The 22,692-nt window shown below is 44.4% G+C and overlaps 1 protein-coding gene across 2 annotated transcripts; it reads left to right on the forward strand.

Moving 5' to 3' along the window:
- Positions 1 to 314: 314 nt before the first annotated feature.
- CFAP100 (cilia and flagella associated protein 100) lies at positions 315 to 22,607 on the forward strand. 2 transcript variants are annotated; one of them, XM_081852989.1, is made up of 17 exons: positions 315 to 496; positions 1,340 to 1,473; positions 3,305 to 3,457; positions 3,878 to 3,952; positions 6,354 to 6,460; positions 7,904 to 8,096; positions 9,157 to 9,224; positions 10,234 to 10,397; positions 11,846 to 11,926; positions 12,902 to 13,068; positions 14,295 to 14,475; positions 15,153 to 15,213; positions 16,954 to 17,105; positions 18,001 to 18,136; positions 18,349 to 18,551; positions 20,099 to 20,192; positions 22,279 to 22,607. In XM_081852989.1, exons 3-17 carry the CDS (start codon positions 3,391 to 3,393, stop codon positions 22,390 to 22,392), a joined length of 1,863 nt encoding a protein of 620 aa, XP_081709115.1. In that variant the 5' UTR covers positions 315 to 496; positions 1,340 to 1,473; positions 3,305 to 3,390; the 3' UTR covers positions 22,393 to 22,607. The 2 variants fall into 2 exon arrangements, with proteins under 2 accessions (XP_081709115.1, XP_081709114.1); XM_081852988.1 differs by lacking the exon at positions 1,340 to 1,473 and having other exon boundaries at positions 316 to 496.
- Positions 22,608 to 22,692: the final 85 nt, after the last annotated feature.

Raw genomic sequence — 22,692 nt, forward strand, 5'->3', positions numbered from 1 at the left:
CTATGGCAGACCAACACGGCTACCTATCTGTAACAGTTCACTGAATGACACACACAGAGACCGAGTTCTAGTATTACCAGCTTATTATTATAACAAAAAAGGGGCTGTTACAATTCGACGCAAGGAAAGCCTGCCTCTCCACTGCTGCGCCCCTCTGCCCAGGTTGGCCAACCATCCCTCCGGAACGACGCGGCGCTTCTTCCTTTTATGACGTCAGCATCTCCCGGCAACGGGAGAGAATGGTTGCCTTGGCGACGTAAACAATATAGGAGAACAATGGCAAAGGCAGAACGTCGAGGCACCAAATCGTGTCTCTGGTGCAGAAGTGCAGCTGCGCTTGAACGCAGCTGGCCAAAGGGGCTTTCCAGACGCCGAGGATTCTTGCTTGCAGTTAAATGAAGCGTTTAAATGGGGCACATCTGAACTTTGTTTTCCTTCCTTGTATTTTTCACTTACGGTGTTGTTGTTTTCCTCCAGTCGCAACTGAGAATTCAGGGTGAGCTATGTGCTTTGTTAAACCTTATATGCATTGGTGAGAGATAGGTCTCTGAGTTGTCTGAAAGCAGGGAAGTCGGCAGGCTAAATGGATGTTTTTTAGGGGAGAATTACTGTGACTTTCGTGGAAGCATACCATATCCTCAAAAGAAACTAAACTCTTGTGGACTTTCCTCAGCGGTAGCATTACACAGGCACACACATCCGCAAATATTTAAAGTTGAAGATCCAGCTGCCTGTGGAATAAGTTTCCCTTCCAAAATATTTACATCTATGGTCATTCATCTGCCTCTTAAATTCCCGTCAGGGGGTTTAAAAATATTTCCAGTGTTTTCTCAGCCCAGTTGCTGTTTTTGCTCTTGACAGCTGATTTATATATTTGTACTTTTAAGGACAATCTGCTCATTCAAAGCACCAATATTTTAATGTTTATGTTTTGTGTGTGTAACCTTTCTGAGGGAGGGAGAAATTATAGACCTCGGGGGTTCAGGTTGCTCTTGACATTTGTCAGTTTGGCATTTAGAAGGCAATGCAATCTATTTCATTTCTTAAGATTTTTACATTGTAACCTGGGCTGAGCTTTTGGGAAAGAGCAGGCTATACTGAATAAGCATCTTTAATTTCTCTGCTCTGCAACTGGTTAAATATAATTAGTTTGCTTTTTTAAAAGGAAGTTAGCAGGCTGTGACTGTATACGGACTTAACTTGCAAGAAAAGCTGCACCCTATGCACATTTACTTAGCAGTATGCCCTAAGTGACATTTGTGGGGAAGGGCTGTAGCTCAATGGTAGATTAAATCCTTTACCTGTAGAAAAACCCCAATTCTATCTTCTGCATTTCCAGGTAGGGCTGTGAATATTGCTCGCCTGAAAACCTAGAGAGCTTCTGCCAGTCACTGTCAACAATACTGAACTAGCTGGATCAATTTTCTCACTCATCATAAGGCAGCTTCTATGATCACATGCCCCATTGAAAGAGTGGGTTTATCTCTGGGTAAACAAAGATCATGCAGCGTATCCCATTGAACACAGTGGGACTTCCTTCCCTGTAAACCTGATTTGGATTGTGTGCTGTATGAAATCTCACAATGCTACTGTTTGTTAAGTAATTATTATCTTAAAGAATTACCTCAAAATATTATAATATGCAAAGCTAGTCTTGAAAATTAAGAATATCCCACAAATTATAGGATTGGTTCTATCAGATGTAGTGATTTACTTGTAGTTCAGGTCCTGCGAAGACTTTATGTATATTTCATCAGGAACTTTGTTCCATTTCTCTGACTTAACTTGAATCAATTCAAATAGCTTGGAAAGATAAGACCTGTAGCTGTATGAGCATGCAAGTTTCACCCCCATAATATTTTAGTTCACTTTTGGTACACAGATATCACTACAATATAAAACAGTGCATAATGCATCCATGGGCATAGCCGGAGGGGGCAGCTGCCCCCTTGGATCAAGTAAAACAATAGAAATATTTATCTAACTGACCAATTATGTATGTTGGTTCTGCACTCCAACAAAGTTCTGTCCCCACCACAACAAAAATCCTGGCTACACCCATGAGTGCATCACAAACAAACAGAAGTTAAGGGCATTGGTCATACTGTAGTATTGAAAGAAGTACAGAGTTTTTTTGCATGTGATTTTTCATTAAGAAGGACCGTTCCTAAATGTTTGATTGGAAGTGCTTGTATAAACTAAATATTCGCATATTGTAATACAGTAATAATTAATCACCAGGAAGAATAATTGCCTCAGCTGAAACAAATTGCAATTTTACATATTTGGGAGGAAAAATTGTACTTTCTCTGCTTCTTTGAGATGGGGAAACTTCTTAATGGAAACTTTTCCCTCAACTGTAAAAATTTTGGGTCCTCCTGTTTATTCAGTTGAGTGGGGCCCTGGACTTTGGCTCTGATGGCACAAATGACTTTGTGGTGGTCCCTTCAACAAGGCTGGGGAATCACCGCCTAATGAACATGACTACCCATGGCCCCTACCTAACCTTTGAAACCAAATCTCGGTTGCAGTGCATCAGATCCTTTTAAGCTTGCCATTAACATGTCTAAAACGATTATTCAGGCTTTTTGTGATTAATGTTTTTGGGTGCTTCCAGACAGTCACTATTTTTGGGTGGGATTCAATCACATATCTGCAAATTCAGGCTGCACAATTGTAGTTGTTTGGGAGGTCTTGGGCGACAAACCCTCTTCCCCAAAAGATCAGACATGTTGAAATAAGAGAAGCAATGAGGAAATGCACAGAAATATGAGGGATAATACATGCTTCCATGCAATGCCATCTAACTTCCCCACAAACACATCCGAATGAATGCTCCTTAAATAGCCAATGCCATTTAATCTCCCTGCAAACTAATTAGGGTGAATGCTCAATAAGCAGATTGTCTGGAAGTGCCCTTGTGTAAGATATGTACCTTTAAAGCACATTAAAAAAACATTTTCTCCCTCAAAAAACTGGGCACTAAAGTTTGTAAAGGGTTGTTGTTGTTGTTGTTGTTCATTTCATTTCTAGACCGCTTTATATTTTTAAAGGCTGCTTGGAATTGCAGTTCTCTGAGAGGTAAGCTGCAGTGGCCAGAATTCTTTGATGTGGGAAAATGAGCTTTGAATAAGCTTTAAATGTATAGTGTGCACACAGCCTCTGTAGTAGTTTTTACTTGTCCCTCTGAATATTTATATATCAATTTTATTTTATTTTCCTACAGAGACTGAGCAACATAGGTGCAGTTGGCTCTTCCCCACTCGCCTGGTGCATCAATTCTGTTTTTCTGCTTATGTTCTAGGAAGTGAACGCAGCATACGGTTTGGGGGAAACCAACATCCAGTGTAAACCTTACCCTGTATTTTATTAAGGCAGAACGTCGCCAACATGTCTGTAGTCTCTTTTGCTCGTTCAGATACATCTCTGAATGCAGAGAGCTCTGAAGCAACTTACAGTAAGTTATTTCTTTCTTTCTCACCACTTTAGTTAACTGGCTTGGCCCGTTTGGTTTGAAAACTCATGTCGTAATCTGAGGAGCTTCTGAAGAATACAGAAATCTCCAGGACGTAGACATTTGTGGGATATATATTTTTATATGTCTGTACATTTTGCCTCATATCTAAGGTTCTATCAAGGGTTACTTTAAAAAAGGGACGGAATAGAAAGAAAGCTGGAGCACTAAATAAAGCCCACAGGGACTTGGTTAGCCATTACTGATCTGCACAGTCCTCATGATACAGGTCCTATCACTTGAGCATTAGTTACAAAATGTGAAGCATTACCCTCACAGCCTCACTTCCTGAAACCTCAAGTATTTTTTTCCAACTCCTGAGATATCCATGACTAAGCGTGGGGTTGATTCCTATTGTTCCAGGAGAAAGACTGACATCTCGGCAAGTTGGGGATGTGTTTACAATTCCCTCAGTTCAGTCAGGTGAATCAAAACTAGGTAAGACAATCTTGCAGATTTTTATTATTTCTGTTTTATAATTGCATATATGTTCCAGTTACAGATAGGTAGCCGTGTTGGTCTGCCATAGTCAAAACAAAACAAATTCCTTCCAGTAGCACCTTAAAGACCAACTAAGTCAGTTCTTGGTATGAGCTTAGGTGGAGATACCCTTTGTCATTATAAGGTGGAGATACCCTTTGTCATTATACATGACAAAGCCATTTTTCACCTTTTCACCCCTTGCTTTTTCCTGTAAGACCTATTGCAGTCGTTAAGAGTCGTCAACAGGCTCATCACAGCTATCTGCCAATCACCCATTCCCACCACCCTTCTGAGTAATACCCCTCCCCACCTTCTCACTATATAGAAGGGTCTGGAAACTTCTGTTTCAGTGTATCTGAAGAAGTGTGCATGCACACGAAAGCTCATACCAAGAAATGACTTAGTTGGTCTTTAAGGTGCTACTGGAAGGAATTTGTTTTGTTTTGATATATGTTCCAGTTTTCCTATTAAGTTGTTCAAGCTGGCGTAGCTCCCCTTCTACCTTTTATCCCAGGGAACTCTGGGAACTGTAGCTCTGGGAGGGTCTACTAAGAACTCTTAGCACCCTTAATAAACTACAGCTCCCAGAGTTCTTTGCAGGAAGCCATGGCCATTTAAAGCAACACCACAGTGCTTTAAATGCATGGTTTGAGTGTGGCCTTTGATTACACAACCTGAATCCCACCTGCAAAATGGAGACAAGTCCAGAAGCAGCCTGGAGAGAAAGAGAGGGTAAAGGTGGAGATACCCTAATGCATGCGTGTCCGACTTCAAGTAGACTGTGATCTACTATTCAGCATTAAAAACTGGCAGTGATCTACCACACTCTCCCACTGCTGTGAGGGGTAAGGTGTTGGTGGCCAGAAAAAAAACCTTTCTTTCATTAGCACAGATTCACAGTGGATTCAATCTCCGCCTTCTATGTATTGCCCAAATGGAGGCAACAGCTGATTAAGCCACAGGTCGCTCTGTATGGAGGAGGAAGAAAAGGCACTCTCATTTTATCTTGCCTCATCCCGAATTCAGAACATCGCCACCCCACAGCCCAATTTCCTTTGCTCTCGAGGGGGAATGCTGCACCCTCTCCCCACCACACGAGTCCAGTCCTGCAGCACCCAGCGAGGGCCGCCCAGCCAAAGGCGGCCTCCTTAGCAGAGTGAAGTGAGAGAGGCATGTGCTCCAGAGCTTATGGGACCACAAGCGAAGGCACAAGTCTGGCCTGGGAGGGCGGAGTGCAGACTGACTCCAGCTACAAAAGCGGAGGCTATTGAACATTGATACTATTGTTGTATCTATGGTGTTAGATCTTATGATTTATGTGGAAATTGTTTCCATTTGGTTGTGTACTCTTTGATATGTTTTATTTATTGTTTAGGACTTTTCTTAGGTTTGTAATTATGTAAATCTTGTCATGTTGTAAGCCGCCTTGAGCATGGTCCAACTATGGAAAGTTGGCATACAAATAAAATGATGATGAAGATGAAGAAGTCTCTCCCTCCTGCAGCCACCTCACAAGCCCCATTCAGCGGAGGCACAGCTAATTTCCTTCCGCAGCCGAGTCCCGGCTGCGAGGGAGGAGCAAAGGCTGCCTGGCCATATCGTGATCGAAGGAAATCCATTCAAGGATCGATCTGTTGATCCTGATCGATGCCTTGGACATGTCTGCCCCAATGCATCTCCATTAGCATGTCTGATGTGGTCCTGAATTGCACTGGACTTGAGGACGGTCAGGATCAATCTCATTCTGGCCTGCAAAGAAAGCTTAGGCACCAACTTTGCAGCAAATATAAAGCAAAACAAGAACAATACTCAGTTGCCCTAAAAGGGATGATGGGAATTGTAGTTCCAAAACAGCTGGAGGGCCAAGTTTGGCCATGCCTGCGAAAAGCCATTAATAATTTTGGGGTTTTTTGTTTTTGTTTTTTAAAAGAAAAAGATTAATCTTCCTCAAATGGGGAGAAACAATACTTGTGACGGGGGAAATACTTTGTTTTTATATGCTACATGCATATAAAATACAAATATTAGAATGTTGTATGTGAGAGAAGGGGAAGTCTCTTCTCAGGTGGTTCTTACCACCTGATATTCTTAGATTTTTTAAAGTTGCCATTTTAAAACAAAACCCGGCGGCTCGGATTGGATTCGCACAGCAGTGAGAGAGAGAGAGTGAGCCAGGTAGGGGCAGAGAGCTGCAAGTGCGAGTGCGGCCCCCCCCCAGATGTTGCGCCCGGTGCGGCCGGCCCCCCTGCACCCCCCACGCTACGCCACTGTCACCAATTAACATCATGCAAACTTTTTCCCCCTGAAGGGCAGCTGTTCCCCCCGCCCCCCACTTATAACTTCCTGTTTCTTGCAGCTTCTAGTCGTGCCACAGACTTTCAGTTAGACAAGAACCCGTTTAAAATCCCTTCGGATATTGATATCTTCTTGCTGCGAGACAGGCAGAAGGAAAAGGCAAGAGCGGTATGTACCAATCACAGGAGGTTCCTGGAGGAAATCTTTCTTGACCACAAGCAGTGTAGCATTATTGTTATTGTTTATTACATTTCTGTCTCGCCCAGAGGCAGCAAGGAGCAAAGCAATGCATTTTTTAAAAATTAAAATAAATTAACACAATTATAGACCATAGGGTCAGGAAGCAAGTTGCGGGAACAATGCTGGTCTTGGGACTAGAAGCTCAGCGCTGAGTTCTGGGATCATCTTTGGGCTTGCTGGATGACTTTAGGAGATGGGCTGTGGCTCTGTGTCTTGGATGCAAAAGATCTTAAGGTTCGACCCCCAGAATCTCCAGGTAGGACTAGAAAAGACCCTGGTGAGCAGCTGCCATTCAGTGCTGACAATATTCTGGCTCATTATAAGACAGCAAGTAGAACTATTTCAGTGTCAAGGCACGTGAGAATCCATATGAGCCATCACCTCTGGGACATCTTTCCCTCTTTATATTGTCACAATCGGCTCAGGCTTGAGTCTACAACCAATTTATGCTATCTGGACATTCCTTTTTCCCCATAAATAGTTTTTAATTTAATTTTAGAAGTATAAAATTATAACAATATCAAATACATACTCAGATTTAGAGATTTCTATGAATCTCCAGACTTCCCACCATCCCCTCCATGGTGCTATTGTCATCATTTACAACTGCATATTATTTCATCATCCATATTTTAGGTCTATCCACATTATCCAAAGTCTTTGGTACATTACAAGTGGTGTTAAAATCCTGCTAAAGTTTTCATTTGTTTACAGTGGTCTCTTAGATAAATTATAATTCTTTCCCATTCTTTCTTGAAGCTTTTGTCTTCTTGGTTCCTGAACTTTCCGGTCAGTTTTGCCATTTTGTCAAACTCCAACAGCTTGATTTTCCATTATTCTTCTTCTTTCCATCTCTGGGCTAACAGCATCCATTAGGCGGTCGCTGCATACATAGAGAGTCTTTTCTGTTCCTTTGGAATCTCGGTATCTACAATTCCTAATAAAATTTGCTGTCTGGACATTCCTAACCAAAATAGGTGTTGGCTGTTAGAGGTTGGGCAGTCAGATCTGATTTTTGCAGAGGTTCCATTCATACCGGTCCCTCTAGTTGGTCACCATTGGCCACCACCACCACCATACACACACACACACACACACACACACACACACACTGTATTTTTCACTCTATAAGACGCACCAGACCACAAGACGCACAATGCGCAGTGAAAGCAGCAATCCCTCTTGCTGTTCTGGCTTCTGGGATAGCTGCACAGCATGCATTCGCTCCATAAGACGCACACACATTTCCCCTTACTTTTTAGGAGGGAGAAAGTGAGTCTTATAGAGCAAAAAATATGGTATATTCAAAGCAATCTTGGAGGTTACTGAAAACTGGATGGAGCAATAAGCCTACCCCCTTTTTACCCTTAGGAGCGAGAGCGAAGGAAGACTTTGAAGGTTCACGAGAAGATGACCTGCTCCACCCTGCAAGGTGCCAAACAATCTGGGTTCAAGAAAGAAATCCAAATGGAAGAGGAAGCGGAAGACAAAGAGTTGGCTGCGGAAGCAGAGCGCCTCAAAGCTCTCCGAGAAAGCATCTCTTGGAAGATAGCAGTCACTAAAGGTAGGGATCTTTACAGAAAGCGTCCAGATCAGGACACAACCAAGAGACTGACGGCAGTTTGAGTGACAGAACACACACTGCTTCAGCCTCCAGGCTCAGTTGCTGACACATCTCCAGTAACAAAAGACCTCAGGCAAAAACAACCCATGATGTGCAATTGCCTACATGTTTCTCCAGTATGTTTCATTTTTCAAACTGAAAGCAGCCATTGGATGTTGCAGTCTTTAGTAAAGGAGTGCCCCAGGGTTTGGGCGTGCGTACACCCATGTGCTTGACCCTTTTCCTTCCAGCTTTTTTCCCATTCAGAATTGTGGGCACCTGCTTCCACAGAGAGAAAAGCAACAGTGGGTTAGGGGGCAGACGCTCTATGGGGGAAATATCCGTGAAGCTCAGGGATGAGGAACCTTTGTTTTAAATCCGAGGGCCACATTCCTTTCTGGGCAACCTTTGGGGGGGCCGCATTAGGTGAACAGGGCTAGATGTCAAAGCAGGCAGAATGCTGAATTTATGTTTAATCCAGGCATCCCCAACCTGTGGCCCTCCAGATGTTTTGGCCTACAGCTCCCGTGATCCCTCGCTAACAGGACCAGTGGTCAGGGATGATGGGAATTGTAGTCCAAAACATCTGGAGGGCCAAAGTTTAGGGATGCCTGGTTTAATCTTTACATAGCAAGCTGATTTAAACAGATACTTACCCACAACCCTCTCTGTCCTCCATCCAGAAAAGAAAAAAGCAGGTTTAGAGTTCAAGGGCCTATTCCCAACTAGGCAATAATGCTCACAGAGGTTGTGAAGCTGTGCCAGTGAGGGGTGTAGCCTTGGGAAAGTCTCAAAGGCCAAATCTAGAGGCCAGGGCCTGAGTTCCTCCACCCCTGATGTAGCTGGTTGTAGACTCTTAGTTGCACGTACATCTCAACTTCTTGGAGAATTGTTACTGATTCTTGAAACTCTTCTGAACACAGCTTTTTTGCACATGGTCTGCCTTCGCTTCGCAGCTGCTTGTTCTATCTCTACTTTGCACAATTGTCTCTCTTCCTCCTGCCTTTCTTTCTTTTTCTAGACCAGGTCGTCGAAAGAGAGACCATGCATGACTACATCAACCAGAAACGGCAGATGTTCTTGCTGCAGGTATATGGCTTCAGTTTGGGTGGAATTTGATTCTGAGCCAGTGGAGGGCAGCAGTCAAAGCAATGGGCTTGGCTCGGGACAGCTGGCTTCAGGTCCCTGCTCAGTCATGGCGCTCAGTGAGTGGACCTGGACAGGCCACTGTTTCCAACTTTAGAATGTTGTGAAGGTATAATGGAGGAAGAGCAGGTTACAGTTGTGATCGTACATGTTCATGCTAGCTTTCTTCCTGCAGAGAATAGCTAGCTTTCTTCCTGTGAGAATAGAGTTAGATATAGTGGCTACTGCTAGTATCTTATAGTGGTAAGATCCTGAAAGGACTGTACCATGTGCTTATTTAATTAGCTAGGGTTGCCATACATCCGGAATTTCCCAGACATATCCGGAATACTGCAGTTGGAAGTAGTGTCAAGATGGAAATCGCTAAAAAAAATGTCTGGGGAAATCCGGACATATGGCAACCACTGTGAGAGGAATAGGGGTGCGGGGGGATACGTCTGCTCTGGGTGCCATCCCGGGGGGGGGGGCATTTGATTTATTTTGCATATATATGCCGCCTTTATCTTCCAAGAATCTCAAGGCGGTGTATATGGTTCTCCTCCTTCCCATTTCATCCTCACAACAACCCTGTGAGGCTAAGAGATGGTGACTGATCCAAAGTCACCCAGTGAGCTTCATGCCTCAGTGGTGTGTTGAACCCTATCCTATGTAATTATCTGCTGTTCCCTATGACCTCTCCTTTGCAGGCCACAGACAGAATTGATCCAGCTCTAGGAAGCAATTATTTTACCTTGAAGAAAATGTATTTGATTGGGACTCAGTAGACTTGGGGTATAGACTTTGGACTCCCTACATGACTTTGGGGAGATAATGCAACCTTTTTGCATTGCATTTCTTTTCATACGTGACTTTAAAGGGTTGCTGAGCTGAGTCAAGAATCATAACAAAGACAATTCAGCAAGTCTCCAGTGTGGGCCAGTAATTTTTCTCTTCTTTTTGGCCTAAATTCCAGTATGCTGTAACAGTAAAGAAAGATGAGATCCAGAAGCTGGAAAACTTGGCCATTGAAGAAGAAGCAAAGCTGGAAAGAGCCGAGGAAGACCTTGAGAAGGATGCCGCCATGTTTGATGAGTTCCTGAAGGAGAATGATAGGAATTCTGCACAAGCCTTGAAAATGTAATGCTGGAATTTGGACTCCATACTGTCACATTAGATTTTGTGTGTGTGCGCACGCATATGTGTGTTTTCCAATATACCCCCAGTATTTCCCTCCCCAGAATAATGAGAATGATGGGAATCAAATTGGGATTTAGAAATTGAGGGAGACGCATGGAATGGACTGGATCAAAGCCCCGTATAAATCTATTCTGGCACTGACAAGAGAAAGAGCCCTCAAAATTGCACATGGCTGGTATTTAACACCTAGATGTCTAGCTTGTATAAAACCCAGCAGCTCTCCTATGTGTTGGAGAGGGTGTCCCACTATTGGGACATACAGAAATATGTGGTGGGAGTGTTCAAAAATAGAAAAATTCTGGGAAAATGTCTTTGCAGAGATATCTTTGATTACATGGCAGACAGTTCCTATGTCTCCAGGATGGCATTGCTTAATTTGTACAGTCAGGACTCACCAAGAACTAGAAATAAATATCTTATAACCCATTTACTGACCGCGGGAAGAATGACCAGAGCCAGAACATGGAAAACATTGTAATGTTGACCATGGATAAGTGGTATGAAGCGGTCTGGCAGACAGCTTTGTTGGAAAATCTAACATGGAAACTGCATGTAGAAAGAGGCTAAAAGAAAAACTCCTACACAGTAGGGAACAATTTTATTGAACACACAGATAGTGAGGCACATGGGGGGGAGGTGTTTGGGGTGGGTAACATAGTTTGGAATACTTGAAGTATACATTTTAACCTTTCAAATCGTTTTAGATATAATGTATTCCTTCCTTTCAATGAGATTGGAGCACATGGTGTGTTGTTTTATGGTTTTTAAGATCACGAGAATGTTTGAAATATATGCTGTGGCAAATAAGCTATTTTTAAATGGAAACAAGAAACCGATAACCAGGGACTAAACTCCACATCAAGACTGAAGATGCCCGGAAAGGTGCATATGGGTGGGATTTTAAAAGGCCCCACATATCTTGCCAATGACTGCACACTCAAAGGCAGCACAAGTTTATTATGGACTCAGTCCTGCTCATGCCTACAAGTTTTTCCACAGGGTCCAGCATTCTCATCCAAATGCCGCCCCATTCTCACCCTACCCCACAATTTAATCCAGATTTACAATGCCCATTTATCAGCTTTCCTGTGGAAACTAAATCTGGATTAAATGGAGAATATGGGGTGGGATTCTGAAGATGCAACTGCAAACTTACATACATGAGCAGTGCTGAGTCCAGATAAGGCTGCCATGCGGAAGAGCCCTGTATGGACAAGGCTGAGCTGGGAGGACACGGAGGCAAGGAAGAAGCTTCTTTCTCTGTCTGTCTCTCTCCCTCTCCCTGAGCAGCTGCATCTGGCTTTTCAGGGAGAAGGACCTTTAGTCCCACCACTGCTTCATCCCCTCCTGTTCTTCAGGTAACTGTTGTTTTGATGCCTTTTTCTTAGCGCTGAAAAGGAAACCAAAGCCAAGCTGGAAAAGATCCTTGAGATCCGAGAACTGACTGCGCAAATGATGAACATCCAAAGGTCAGAATTGTTTGGAAAATATTTGGAATTATTGTCAGTTATAGTAATTTTTTGTAATACCCCAGAGGCTATTTCTCCAATCCTGCAAAGAGATCTTCACTGGGTGCTGATTTGCTACCAGGCCGAGGTGTTACTATTACTATATATACTTGGGGACCCTCTTACCTGTGCAATCGCCTTGCCCTCTCAACCACTACAGTCTGTGGAACTGGTACCACATAATACCCATTCCACATCTGTGAGAAATCAACTTTTGACATGACACGAGGCAGACAATAATTTGATTAATCTGAAAAACTTGATTTAGGGAGAGTTTTGTTCCCCCGCCTTTATACGCGGGAGGTCCAACTCTGACTGTTCCACAGCTTTCCCTGTTGGGAAACAGCAGCAGTGTGATGTAGCAGTCTTCTTTTGAGGTAGAAAGTTTAGTAGTTGCTGAAATGAAGCAGACCCCTCTGTGGCTTGGCCTCTGCCAAGAGACAAAATACATGGGTTGAAATGGTCCAACCCTGGAAGCTTTTCCTCTGGGCAGCAGTGGAGCAAGCCGATTAGGTGCCTGGGGCGGGGCGCATGCCCTGTGCCCAGGGGCAGGGCCAGCCGTCCATGGGGTTGGGTCCAGCCGCCCACAGGGCAGGGCGAGCTGGGGCAGGACATTCCATGGGGCCTCTGAGGGGACTGCCTGCCTCCTCCCACTAGCTGCCCTACAGCTGAGGGGGAGGCAGAGGGAGGACTGTTTGGGGCAACATGGAGCCTGTGGGCGCCCAAGCCACTGCGTCACTCCCAAGAGAGACGCGTGGCTCAGGTGCACTGCAGGCCCTGCGGTGAGTGCCGCCCACCATTTTGTCACCCCCCTCAGCGGTGACACCCGGGGCGGCCCACCCCCCCTTCCTCCGCCCCTGCCTCTAGGCAGAGAAGACTGCAAATGACTCTGTTCATGGTGACTGGAACCTGATGGAACTTCTCCTCCTCCTCTAGCGAGATCGCCAGGTTTGAAGACACTATGCAGGAGTATGTAGTATTCAAGGACTTCCTCTTCCAGCTGTCCCCCAAAGAGTGGCGGGAGGAATATGAAAGAAAGCGAATGAAGGACAAAGAAAAAACGGTGAAAATTGTACCTGACAAAGATTTCGCACCTTCCAAAAGTAAGAGCTCCCAGCAAAGGACTGTCCATTGTTTGGGCACATGTGCACCTCCCATTTTATGGTTGTTTATGACAGATTAGCATAAAGGAATTGGGGAATAAGGAAAATAATCAAGCCAAGGCTAGATACTTCTCTGCTTTACTTTGAGGGGGTTCTTATTTTATGCTGGCAGTTTTAAATTGGTAACACTTCCTTTTCTAATTAAATACTAAATGCTGCATTCTAGCTGTCTGAAGGCCTTTTGTTAGAGCCCAATATAGTCAGGAGAAGCACCGCTGACTTCAATGGTGCTTTCCCCCAGCTTTTTCTGCAGAGAATTTCATAAATGATACATGGTTGAATAAGGACATGGAAGCAGCTCTCCTGATCCCATGCTATCCACAAGACACCCTTTGCTAGTCTGCTATCCTTATATGGTCAGATGATCCTAATAAATTTGGTATTATTTGGTACTCTTCTTGTGGGCGTGGCTGTGGGAGCTCTCTTGCTGAGCTCCTGTACTTCAACATTTACCACCACTGCACATAGCAGAACAAGGAGGATTTAACAGCAGACTGAAACCAGTAAAGGAGAGTCATTTGCTATCCAGGGGCAGGCAGTTTCACAGTCTGGGTGCCACAACTGGTGAGGCCCTGGCAGGGCTGGTGTGTACATTGAACAACAGGGACATAGGTGGCACTGTGGTCTAAACCACTGAGCCTCTTGGGCTTGCCAATTGGAAGGTCGGCGGTTCGAATCCGCATGATAGGGTGAGCTCCCATTGCTCTGTCCCAGCTCCTGCCAACCAAGCAGTTCAGAAGCAAGCCAGTGCAAGTAGATAAATAGGTACCGCTGTGGCAGGAAGGTAAACAGCATTTCCGTGCATTCTGGTTTCCGTCACGGTGTTCAGTTGCCCCAGAAGCGGTTTAGTCATGCTGGCCACATGACCCAGAAAGCTGTCTGTGGACAAATACCGGCTCCCTTGGCCTGAAGTGAGATGAGCGCTGCAACTCCATAGTCACCTTTGACTGGACTTAACCATCAAGGGGTCCTTTACTTTTACCTTTACCTACATAAAAGCTCTCTCATGACACACCATTAGGCTCACCTACCTGTCAGAAAGTCCTGTGAACTGTAGTGGTAAAATATGTATACACCTCTACTCAGAAGGAATCCCCATTGAGTTCAATTGCATGAAATGTATTTGTCTGTATAACTTAAGGCACATTTTCCCTTCTCCTGCTCAGGTCGGGATTGGCAGCAAAGGAGGAAAAGCCGATCACTGCCAAAGCATTCCAGTTTTGACCTGTCTGGAATAGATTTGAGCTCCTCCAGGACTCAAAGCCAAGTTTTTCCTAGAAGGGACTCTATTAGGCTCAGCCAGGTGTCTTCAAGGCAGAACCTCAGATCCCAGCTTGGCAAAAGATCGTAAGTGCAAAAGGGGAAGGAATTATAAAGGCAACATCATTGGCCCACATACAATCATGCCTGTGATTTAAAAAAGAAATTAAAAAATAAAGCTCAGTCTGGAGGCCCTGCCCAGAGGTGCCAGGTTGGCAACTCTTGGTGAAGTGATGAGGCTGGTAAAAAGTGGCACACAGGACAAAAGAGAACTTCTGTAGTGACAAAATAACTAAGGGAACTAACCAATTTACTCTACAATCCTACACTCACTTACCTGTAAGTCTAATTGAACTTAATGAGACTTACTTTTGAGTAAGCTAGTATAAGCTTGCAGTTAATTGCGACACAGTAGAACCTTGACTTACGTTACCCTCGGGTAACGTAAACTTTGGGTTGCGAAAGCAGCAAACCCGGAAGTATTTTTATGGGTTTCACCTCTCGCGCATGCGCAGAAGCTCTCTACCGCCGTGCATGCACGGAAGTGAGATGCGGCTGGACCTCTGGAACGGATCCTGCCCGCAACCATAGGTACCACTGTATTTTGTTTTCATTGTGTGCTTTATTTTCCGCTGTTATCGCTTGCCACAAGCTCTTGAAAGGGGCAGGGCTAGAAACTGATTTCTATTGTATTTTTAAATCTCAAGTTATCCATTGTTATGGTCATGTTGTGCAAGCATCTAACTTAGAAATAACCTTTGCAGGAGCATTGCAGGAGACAGGGAAACTCCAGAGATCCCGTCAGATGATGATGATGACGACGAGGTTAGTAACCTTGAAACCAACATATTGAACGTATTCCTTTTGATTTACAAAATGGGGATTTGCTGCTTCTGGTTCGTTTGGCTTACTCAGAAGTAAGTCTCATTAAGCTCAGTTAGACTTACTCACAGGTAAGTAAGTGAGCATAGGAATGTAGTGTAAATTAATTAGAGCCCTGAACTATTTTGTCCTTGAGCTAAATAAAGCCTAAGGAGACTAAATAAGGCATAATACTACAGTTTGTATTACACAGTAAAGCATAAGGTTACCAAGCAAGACCCCTGTGGTTGCTAGGAGTCCCCTGGACAACAATGGACACAGCCTCTGACAGCCTGGGTGCAGCATCGCAGGTCTAAGTTTCAGGGTCTGAGCTTCTGGGCTGAAGGTTTTCCAGCTCTATGACATCTGGGGCTCCTTTCTTATACAGTGGTACCTCAGGTTACATACGCTTCAGGTTACAGACTCCGCTAACCCAGAAATAGTACCTTGAGTTAAGAACTTTGCTTCAGGATGAGAACAGAAATCGTGCTCCAGTGGTGCAACATTAGTGGGAGGCCCCATTAGCTAAAATGGTGCTTCAGGTTAAGAACAGTTTCAAGTTAAGAACGGGCATCCGGAATGAATGAAGTTCTTAACCCGAGGTACCACTCTACTGTATAGTGTTGCACTATGCTGGCGAGGCTAATTGGTGTCTTCATATCCACATGCATACCCTCCAACATTTTGTGGCAAAAATTCGGGGCATCTCCTCCCATCCCCATATCTGTCATTTGCCCCTCCCTGCAACTGACCCCTTCCTTGCTCACTTGCTTTCGCTCTCCTTCCCTCTCCTCTCTTCCCTTTGCTGTCTTCAGCTTCCTGCTCATGAGACGCTGCATGGCCTGGTACAGCCTCCAGGAAGGTCGCCCTGCCCACCCCATGCTGTACCGGGAGATGCAGCCCGCACCACACTGAGAGACACAGCGCAGCCTGGAGTATCCTCTGGGGAAAGTGGAGCATCCCGGATTGGTATTAGAAGCCAGGGCAGCTTCTGTTAATTCAGGATGTCCCAATTAAATTGGGACACTTGAGGGGTCTGCATGTTAGACACCACTGGCCTTAACATTCCTTAACTATCCGATGACAGTGGCACAAAAGCAGCAGTGTGAGAAATGGGCTCGGCCTGTTTTAAAAGGATATCCAACCAGCTGGTCAGTTTCTCATTTTGATCCTCCCTTTTAGCCCACCACTCGTTTCTGCTAATTAAATGCTGACTACAAAGAAGCCATACTAACTCCTGCAAGGGTAGGTTACAATAGGATAATAGCAATGCAAGACTAGGGCCCAGGCCTGCTCTTAGGCATCAGACCGAAGCATGAGAAGGGGCAATTGCAGGCATCAGTGTAACTCAGGGGTCAGCAAACTTTTTCAGCAAACCTTGTGGGGGGCCGGACTATATTTTGGGGAAAAAATGAACGAATTCCCATGCCCCACAAATAACCCAGAGATGCATTTTAAATATTCTACTCATGTAAAAACACGCTGATTCCCGGACCGTCCGCGGGCCGGATTTAGAAGGTGAGTGGGCCAGATCCGCCCCCTGGGCCTTTGTTTGCCTACCCCTCAATATATCAATGGCGTATTGGGATACACATTTTATTTGCAGCAAAGGAGAACATGCATGCTGTAGTTAACCATACACTAATCTCTCCTGCCGTGCATATTCTCCTGTGTGCATAACAGAAAGGACACTTTCCTTTGCAGGAGCCAGTGTTGTACTTCACAGATCCACACCAACTGCTGAATCTGTTCACTGAGTTGGAAGAACAAAACTTGTCCCTAATTCAGAATTCTCAGGAAACAGAGGAAACCCTTGATGAACTTCGGCATACCTTGGCTAATACGCGGAATAAAATGTAAGTGATAAAAGGACATTGCCCACAGTGAATTTGCACAATACATAGATGCTTTTGCATCGTGAGTGGTTTCCAATTTATATCATCAAAATCTATTCTGAGAAGCACAGACTGGAAAAAGAGACATTTCATAGGACATATGACCAGTTTCCCTATGGGGTGTTTCTCTGTGATAGAATCCACGCAACTTTCATTCATCCAGTGCCAGATTTATGTATAAGCTAAACAGTCTATAGCTTAGGACCCCTCTCTCTTGGGGGCCCCCCAAAAAATTAAAGGAAAAAAACCTGGATGTACATTTCCAAACTATAAGATAAAAAAATAAAAAATAAAACCTACATACAGCAACAGTGTTTTGTGTTGTGTAGGTTCCTATGGTGTAAGTAATGGGCCCCGCCTGCTAGCCTGCTCCCTAAAATATCACTGGTTTGCTCATTTCTATATATAGGGTGCCTACATTCTGCATGGACTGGTTGCATGGCAACATGTGCAAATGGCTTTAGATACCTATTAGGTCCATAAATTACCATATAGCATATATTCAACAACAACAACAACAAAAACGACAATTTGTTGTTGACAAAGGACAGCTGGACATATAAAGGGCCCCATTACTTTCAGTAGCTTAGGGCCTCATCAAACCTAAATCTGGATCTGCATTCATCTCATGAGGACCTTGTATTAGGATTCCCGTGCTTGCATAATAGAGACGTCATTTCCCCATGCCAAAAGAATCCAGATTATCTAATACCTGTTTGCTAGGAAGCTGAATGTAAGTGAAGTTTCACAGTTAACCTGCCTGCAGTTGTTGCACATGATTAGCACATGGTGTGAAAATAAAACATATCAAAACTCCTTTTTTAAAAAAAATAAAAAATGTTTTCTTCTGGACCAGGGACCGTGAAATAGAGCAACTAAAGCAGCTTACAGTCACTCTTCAAGCCAACATTGTCAAAGAGGAGGAGACTGCAGCAGACCTCGAACTCAAATCCCGAGTCTTTTCCTTTGGAGAATACAAAGCTGACGTTCAGGTATGTATCTGAATTAAATCGATGACTAAACAACCTTGGCCAGGAGAAGAACAGATAACATGTGCCTGGAGATTGTCGCTGACTGGAGCTTGACACCTTTTTCTCTGGTGGAGAATAATACTGGAAGTGTTACTCCGGAGGAATTGCTGTGGAAGGGATGTGGTAGTTCCAGTCCCAGGTTCGTGGAGGTTAATACTGACACCTGCCCGCAGGACAAAATGTTGGTGAGCTTGCATCGAAAGGTGCTGGAAGTCTACCGGCGCTGCATTGGAGAAAACGAGGCAAACCTGGGAACCCTGCAGATGCTAACTGTGATTGAGCACCAGCTGGACGACTTACTCGAGTGCCTGGAGAGGATCCCTCCAGCCAAGATAGAACAAGCCGAGAAGGCCAAGGAGAAGGAGCGAAGGATGAGGTCTGACGGGGGCTGCCCACTTCTTTGGGGAAGGAGCAGAGGGCACATTTGGAGGTTGGGGGAGGAAAGTCCTGTGGGCACCAGTCACAAAATGGCTGCCAAGGCATAATACAAAACAGCTGGGGAAACAAACCCAGCCAGATGGGCGGGGTATAAGTAATAAATTATTATTGCTATTATTTAAAGAAGAGAGACAGCACCATCACTTCCAAGGGGAAACAGGCACCTCATCACCATGCTCACTCAAGAGAGAGAAGCTCTTCGTTCTTTATTCAGAACAGGAGCGTAGATGATGGTGGTGGTGGTATTATTATTAATAATAATAATAATTATTGACCCAGCCACTCTGAGCGGTTTCCAACATATATAAAAACATAAGAAAACATGAAATATTAAAATGCTACTCTGTACAGGGCTGCCTTCAGTTGTCTTCTAAAGGTTTTTTAGTTACTCATCTCCTTGACATCTGATGAGAGGGCGTTCCACAGGGCGGGCGCCACTACTGAGAAGGCCCTCTGCCTGGCTCCCTGTAGCTTCACTTCTCGCAATAAATATGGGCATGTTTAAGGAGAAACTGAGCCAGTGCAAATAAGATCTGAGCAGGAAGAGCACACCTTCCGTCTTCCGCATTGTGGATTTACGAGGGCGCATTTCCTGGGTACCATTCATGGATGCTGTTGCAGGTATTAGTGAGCACCCTGGCACCTGCAGGCACCATACTGCCTTATTGTCTCCAGTCCAAGTGAGAACATATAGAAAACTTGACCTGGGATGGAACCTGTGCTGTCTCTGCAAAGGAGGCAAGGCCTGCCAGATACTGTTAGTTGCTTGTCAGTCCTACTGTTTAAACATACTTAAAACTAAATCAGTTGATTTATTTAAAAAATGCAACCTGAGAAATAAAATTAAGGCACAGAGAAAAAAATTCACCCCATTTTTGAAGGCTGAACCACAACTGCACAGCTCAGAAACTTGTGGCAGATTCTGACTTAAAACTTTGAACTACCTCTGTTCAATTTACTTGGAGAAGAGAATGTGCCAATGCCCAGTTTTAAACTGGGATTCAAAGCACAGGTGCATAGACAATTGTTCGCTTTCTCCTTCTGGTAGCAGCTGTCTTCCTCTGATAGACAGGGGCTTTTGTCACAGCACCCCATAAAGAGCCAAGGGGCTGTGGCTCAGTGGGAGAGCATCTGCTTTGCATGCAGGTCACAGTTTTTAAGCCCAGTGCCTCCAGTTAGGGCTAGCAGAGAAGCCGTGTCTGAAATGCTAGGAGAGCTGCTGCCAGTCAGTGTAGACAGTACTAAGCAGATAGGCCAATGGTCTGACTCAGTAGAAGACAGCTTCTTATATTCTTAAGGGGCTGCCAGCAAAAAAAAAAGGGGGGGGAATTGGTCCTGTTTTTGTGTGTACATGGAAGCACATGGCATGGAAACACCCGAGTCCCAGTCCTTGTGCTAATTCAGCTTAATAGAAATCTAATCAGATAAAGTTGGCTTACATGACGTGTACTTCTAGCCCTTAATCTGTTTCCTTTATTTTGCCAGGATGAGAGAAGAAAAGATAAGGCAGCAGAGGCTATTACAGGAAGAGAGGCTGCAGCGTGCACTGGCAAGAGCACAAGCCGATGTTAAAAGAAAGGTAAATCCAGCAATTCCAGACAACTGGTCCTTGTGCACTTCCTTGATTTCAGAATTGCAGCCGACGCACAAACCTTTCTGCTCAGTCTCCTCCTGTAAGCCCAGTTCCACTAAACGGTGGCTATAAAAAGGACAGGGCTTTTACTGAAACACTGCCTACATCTGCCCATTGCTCGGAAGAACAAGGGATGTTTGCCCAAAGAAACTTGATCGGCAGCTTCACTTGCTACAAGTGCACTTAATAAGAGGTTGAGCACTCAGCAATTCAACAAGTTTTCTTTAGGCTTGCTGAGAAAAGCATGGGTTGTTGCACAGGGTAGTGGAACAGCCTGAGAAGGCCCTCAGACATCTCCGCTCTGGGCTATCCCACTTCCTTTCAAGGAGCTTGTAAAATAGAGATTTCAGTTGCCCATGCCTGGGATGGACTCAAGCAGCAGTAGTGATGGTGAGAGAGTAGGTGGAGTAGTAGGACAGTAGGTGGAGCCTGAGCCAAATGAGATTCCCGCATTGCAAGGGGTTGGACTAGATGACCCTTGGGTCCCTGCCAACTCTACAATTATATGGCTATGCTCTGCCTCCATATTCAGAGCTCCTGTATTTGTGAAGATGAACAATAGAAATCTGCCTGACTGGGTGTTACATATTTTACTTTGTAATGCAGAACAAGCAGTGACCAGGCAAAGCTGTTTTTAGCAATTTGGGAACCAGTAAGAAAAAAAACGGGGGGGGGGTGAATTTCATAGAAATGTTTTGGGAACAGCTGATTGACTGATCTTACTGTTTTTATAAGGTGACCAAATGTTTGTCCTCCCTCCAGTTGTTTTTTAAGCACCTGGTAGCAGACAGGTTATCTTCTCTTAGCACCTCAACCATTTACTGGGGCCTAAGCTGCAAAAATGTCTGTGGGAACCTGCTGTGAACTTATAGCTTCTCTCTGGTGCCTGCTCCTTTATCTGTTATTAATCCTTTAGAGACCTATCATCTTTCACCATTACTGCTAAGCTTACACAGCTTTTGGGGGTCTTTGTTGAAAACCCCAGAAGTCAAAGTATACAATGCTCACTGAATCACCCTATGATGTGCTAGTTGAAAACCCCGTGTGGTTTTAAGAATAGTAGGATCTTTGAGGTTGAAAAAAGCAGGAGCTTATCACAACCACTTAAGAGCAGTCTCACCTTTCACTTTCCATCTGCTGTTGTGGTTTGTAAGGTGCTTTCATGAGAAGCTGCCTCTTGAGCCAGAGTAATGGGAATGCAAAGTTGGACACACTGATTTGGCAACCCTTCCCTCCCCCAATAAACCATGGCTGTAAGGTGGTATAGTGAGTGCAAAACCAGCTTGGGCATATGGCTGAATGGTGCCAATCTGCCCTTTGCTTGTTATTGAGTGTGCTTTCCGTTACAAAAGATGTGGTTGTAGCACAAGACAATTTTGTCAACTTTCTCTCGCAAGAGTTGCTACCTCAAAGATAACTTCTGATAGCACTGTTAGTGCCAGACCTCCTCCTCCCTTTTGCATGCCTCCTAAGAATAGCAGCAGCATCTTAATTTGCAGCAAAGTGCTAACAGGATAATGAACCATCTACAGAGGGTTATTGGGTTGTTAGGAGGCAGTAGCACCACATACTCTGGGAGAGGGGAATGTAGAATGAAGACAATGCAGCATCCTGCAGATGTTGCTGGACTCCAACACACAACATCCCTGCCTGTTCATCATACTAGCTAGAGCTGGTAGGAGTTGGAGTCCACCAACATTTTCAGGGCCACAGGTTAGCCACCCCAAGGATAAAGGTGCAGCTGTGCATCCTTTCTAGAGCTCCTACATGCATCAGCACTTTTGTTTCTGCTCTTTCAGAGAACCATAGAAGAAACCACACTGGTGGCGGTTCATCTTTTTCTTCAGCAAAAAAGAGCAAATACTGCAGTTGGCTCTGCTTTTGCAGATGTACTTTTTAAATGTTTTTTTTTTTTAAAAAAAGTACACTTAGAACTTATGGCTTCGGTATAGTTTTAAATATCGCCATTTGCACACCACACATGAAAATTACTAAGGGTTCTTCTGACTCCTGTCTTTATTGTGTCTTTTAGTCTGGCAGAAGGTTGGTATTCCGGTCTGAGCCTCCTGCCTACAAAGAGAAGGAAGATGAGGATCAAGGACTCATAGACAAGGAAAAGGAAGAGCTACTCTACTACTTTACTTAACAGCCCTGAAACTGTAAGAAATGGTGGAGAAATGTTTTGGTAGTTAGTACACTTTATCAATAATTTGTTCACTACTTTCATCCCATTTCCTCATTCTGCTTACATGTACAGCCCCCAGTAATCCAGGACAGACTACAAGTCAGCTTATACACTGCTTTTAGTTGGACAATTCAGTTTTGCCTTTTTGTAAATAAAACTGCTTTTTTAAAATCTAACAGGCCACCATGGTTAGCAAGAGCAAGCAGTCCAATGCTTTGATTTCAGTCTTGAGTCCTGGAGATACAAAAATGAAAGGATTTT

This window comes from Podarcis erhardii (genome assembly GCF_964252035.2).
Source record: "Podarcis erhardii genome assembly, chromosome: 2".
NCBI lineage: Eukaryota > Metazoa > Chordata > Lepidosauria > Squamata > Lacertidae > Podarcis > Podarcis erhardii.